The 4,595-nt window shown below is 30.4% G+C and overlaps 1 protein-coding gene across 5 annotated transcripts in view; it reads right to left on the bottom strand.

Moving 5' to 3' along the window:
• LOC108689553 (putative mediator of RNA polymerase II transcription subunit 26) overlaps positions 1 to 4,595 on the bottom strand; it is a 92,519-nt gene that overhangs the window by 33,465 nt on the left and 54,459 nt on the right. For all 5 annotated transcript variants that reach the window (XM_018196361.1, XM_018196362.1, XM_018196358.1 and 2 more), the window contains 2 exons: positions 4,146 to 4,286; positions 1,841 to 1,967 (listed from right to left, as the gene is read on the bottom strand). In XM_018196361.1, coding sequence (XP_018051850.1) covers positions 1,841 to 1,967; positions 4,146 to 4,286 — 268 coding nt within the window. The remainder of the gene's footprint in view (positions 1 to 1,840; positions 1,968 to 4,145; positions 4,287 to 4,595) is intronic.

The raw sequence follows: 4,595 nt of genomic DNA, 5'->3' as shown, positions 1-4,595 counted from the left end.
ATATATATATATATTTAGATATATAAATTATATTTACTTACCTTTTTAAAAAAGTAAAAAAAGATGCTAAAAGTTTTCTTCGAAAAAAAAAAAAATTGTACCAAATTAAAAAGTAAAATCCAAGTGATACTATTTTTATTATTTAAATACATACTCTAATGATATATATCATTTATATAAAAGATATTTGATACAACAACTGAGGCTAACTTAAATCCCACATCAAATTAAATAATGAATATAATTCAAGTGGTATCATCTTTAATTTTTATATATATTTTTATAATGAAACCCGAGTATCCTTATTATTCCTATTGAAGGCTTTTCCTATTCCAATTCAAATGGCTTTAATTGTCCTTAAAAGAAATTATTATAATACAATCCATTCAAAGACATTTTCTCTTTCGACCAAAGTAACAATTATTTAATTCTTCTTCAAAACGTTATTATCTCCGAAACATTACATTACAAAATTACGTTATCTTACTCAAGTGTTACCACACAAAGAATTAATAAAGTAACAATATAAAATGACAGAATGAAAAAATTTAACTTAGAATCTCTAATAATTAGACCATTAAAAGATATATATCTCTTATTTAAAAAATTTAATTTAAATAGAAAAATTGTTATTACTTACTCTCTTGTTCCATTTCTCAAAACTTGTAATTTTCACTCACAGCACGCCGTAAATTCAAAATAACTTCGCTTTCGTTTTATATACTCATTGAGTATACGTGGAATGTGATTGATTCGACTGTTATTGAGATAGATGTGAAACAAGTATAACAATAACACAAATAGCGCTAATTAGAATCATAGAATGTGTTCCGTATCATTTTATCTTTATTTAATAGTCAACAAGGATAAAATGACATATACGCATCATGCGTTGAAACGGAACACATTTCTATCAAATGGATTTCGTTTGTTGATCGGCTGACAGCGACCATTGATCAAAATCCGGCAGTACTGGATCTTTCTACTGACCCTTTATGCAAATTAATCTGGATATTGTTTAGTCTACAATACATACACAATCACAAAAAAAATATACCAATCAACGCATTTTTTCGTGAAATGAAATTGCTGCAGAAAAAAGTGTCGCTTTGTCCCTGTCAACCGAGATATTAATCGAAGTTGACGACTATTCAAATTAGGAAATCTGTTACAGCCACAAAAAACCTTTCTCTGTTTCTTGCTATGTGTGAAAAGTTGTAAACTTTTGCATATCCAATATATTTAACAATACACTTCATAATACAGATTATTATTTAAAAACCATCGCATAAATGTACATGTCATTTATCAAGTAAACTTCACTTATCAAGTGAACTTTTCAATAACTATCATTCTTGTATATAAGATATTTTATATCGTCGTACGGCGATTCCGAAATTATTTTTTTACTTCACAATATATTGCAAATAAAAATATGTTTCAATAAATTAATGTAATAAATAAATTAAAAAAAAAACGAATTTTCTTTAAATCTGAATCAGTGAAAATCTGAATCACTAATATCAGTGCCAAGTATGCCACTGGTAATTAAATGTGAGATCCCTAACCTAGCTAATCTTTATTATGTGATCTAATTAACCTTGTTTTAGTGCTTAAATCAATGAATATAGTATAGGAAAATTGAAATTAATGTGCGAATATCAGTATTTTAGTTATATAATGCTCAAACATTCTTCTTTTTTTAGTTAACTTCACTGATTATCAGTGCCAAGTATGCCACTGGATGATTAGTGATCATCTATTGATTCAGCTTTAGAGAGTATCTAGGATGCAGCTTAAATGTCGAAGAATTGAGAAATGCAAAAAATAATGGACTTACTCAATGTCGCATTGTTGACACGCGACTGATCCGTCTGCGATCTGAGTAATCGCAGTCGATTCAGCTTACTCTGTTGCTGGTCCAGCTTGTGCCTTAATCTAGCGAGTCTGTCCTGCTGTGCTGGCTCCTGAAACGGTAAACAGTGCGTGAACGCGATCACTATAGATAATGAATATACAGTTAACACAGTAAATGGATTAAGATAGGAAGGAAATAAAATCTGTAGTGAATTCAGTTATTTGCATATTGAAAAAAATTACTAATTTTTAATAAATATATCTACTAAATGTAAACATATATTTATTTGGTACAAGGACATTATAATTTAATTAAAGTATTTTTTATTGAGTAAATACTTATAAGTAAATGTTTTATTAATACTATTCAAACAAATATATCTATATTCAAGTGTTGGTAAAAATTTTTTCAGTATAGATTAATGCATAATAAAGATTGCTATTGTATACATAATATTAGCAAAAAGTTAAGTATAAATATTTTAAATGATTAAATATCCAACATTATCGTTATTCAGTAGAATATACAGCAGAGGAATATACGTTATTCAAGAGAATATATATTTTGTACTGTTTCATTGTCAAAGTTATGATTATATTATGCCATTGATTTCAGATACTTTATACATAAAGCAGCCTTTAATGTGTACTAATCCAGTGCAGTGCGATTGATCAAATTCACCGTTAGTAACATTATCACGAACGCAAATCTACATTTGCATAACTATCTATGACAAAAGCTTAAATTTCAACAACGTATCTATTGATTTTCTGTTAGCTTATTATTAGAGGATTAGAGGATGAGTTTAGAGGTCGAAACAAGAAAAAATGCTTCTTCATAATTTCTCATTCGCGAGTTTAATTCGCTATTACCAACTTCGATGGAATCGCGAAACAAGATTACGCGATCTCAGAGAATAGGTCCACCAAGGACCCATTCCCTCTTCGAGACTGCTCTTCGAGATCAAGGCTGCTCAGTCGTGAAGGTCATTATAACGGTAACTGCACAAGCATATTATCGATCTCCCTCACCGTGATCTTTGAGGGAGAGAGAACGCGTGACGAACGAATCATTAAGGGTTGATGCATTATGTACGAATAGAGTCATTGAACTGCATATATGTTAAGCTAGTAGTACATAGAAAAACATAAGCAATAAGCTAATCAAATAATTTTCTTGAATCACAATTAAGAACATAAACCGGATGCGAGAAGTCAACCACTACAAAAAAATGTACAGTGATTGCTAATTATGGCAACATACTTTATTGCTAGCATTACTATTGTATTGTTTTCTTATGTATTGCCATCTATTGCGCGTAATATTGCTAAGTATTGTTAATGTACTGCTATGTACTGCTATGTACTGCTATGTATTGCTAACATATTGCTAGTGCTATACTGCTACTACTGTTACGGCTAGCATTGCCTGGTTTATTACTGTACTGTCATAATAAATTTCTAAAGAAATGTACACTGATTGCCATGGTAGTTGATCCCTCGGTAGGAGTGTTTAATGAAATCTTATAAAAAAATTTCCTGAAACTTCTCTTATTTTTGCTCAAAATTCCAGATAAGATTAGAATAATTTTTAATGCAACTTTGAAATAAATTAAAGTATAAACAACGCAAACAATGTATTGAAAATTATTAGAAGATCCATGAGACTATATCTATTATCCTTTATATTTGGAACCATAAATGAATAATAAAAAAAAGTATAGAAAATACCAATATAATATCAGCTGTTCTATATTGCTGAATATTGTCTTCTACTATCACCCTAATTTTTTAAATGAAAACTCGCGAGACACATGAGAATTATGTACATCAATATACGCAGATACCATAGATGTATACATACCATTCTTATTGCTAATTGATCAATATTTTACATTATTAAGAAGAAGAAATAATCAAAGACACAATATTTTCAAAAAGCGTGATTAAAAAAGGCAAAATTTAAAATTTCAAAATTTTCCTGAGTGTCTCAATAAAAATTTTTTATTTTTTTCAAGAATAAAAAAGAAATCCCTTCCAAAAAATTCCAGATTTTTTTTCTAGTAAGCACTATAGATAAAGCAATAACATAAGCAATAGTATAAAATATAAAAAAACGTTGATCTATTTATTGCTTGCGTCTTTCTATATGCTACTAGTTTTATTTTTCGATTTGAAGTTGGTATTCTTTCAATGACAACTTTCATCAATTGTACGATAAAAATGAAGTATGATTCCAAGTAGTACTTTATCTTAGTCCGAAAATGATGGAAGAGAATGCGACTCACCTGTGCGCCTCGAAGCACGGCTAAGCGGGCCTCTTTCTGCTCCAGGAGGCGCCTTTGCTGAGCGATTTCCCGCTGTTGCCTGGCTGCCATGCTTTCAAGCTCGCTGAGCACCAGCACAGCACCACCCCCGCCCACTGCTAACTGAAACAGCAAGATTAAATGCACGTAAGCATACGAATGTATGTGCCAAGGTAAAACAACGGTAACAAGAAAACGTAAATAGGTACGAATGGACGACAAAAAGGTGTGGAATTGGCGATTAATTACATCTCGAATATCGGCTTTCGATCAACGGCCTTCGTTGTTTCTTGATCTTCCACGAATATTTCCGTGGAGCGCACAGCGCGTAAAACAATTACGTGTCGTTATTTGCTTAGGAGATAAATTCTTTGGAGATATTTTTAAAAAATATATCAAAAAATTTTCATCTTGAAATTTAAGACCAAATTT

This window comes from Atta colombica, unplaced genomic scaffold (assembly GCF_001594045.1).
Source record: "Atta colombica isolate Treedump-2 unplaced genomic scaffold, Acol1.0 scaffold27, whole genome shotgun sequence".
In the NCBI taxonomy this organism is placed as follows: Eukaryota; Metazoa; Arthropoda; class Insecta; order Hymenoptera; family Formicidae; genus Atta; species Atta colombica.
This window is presented reverse-complemented; position numbering and strand designations above follow the sequence as displayed.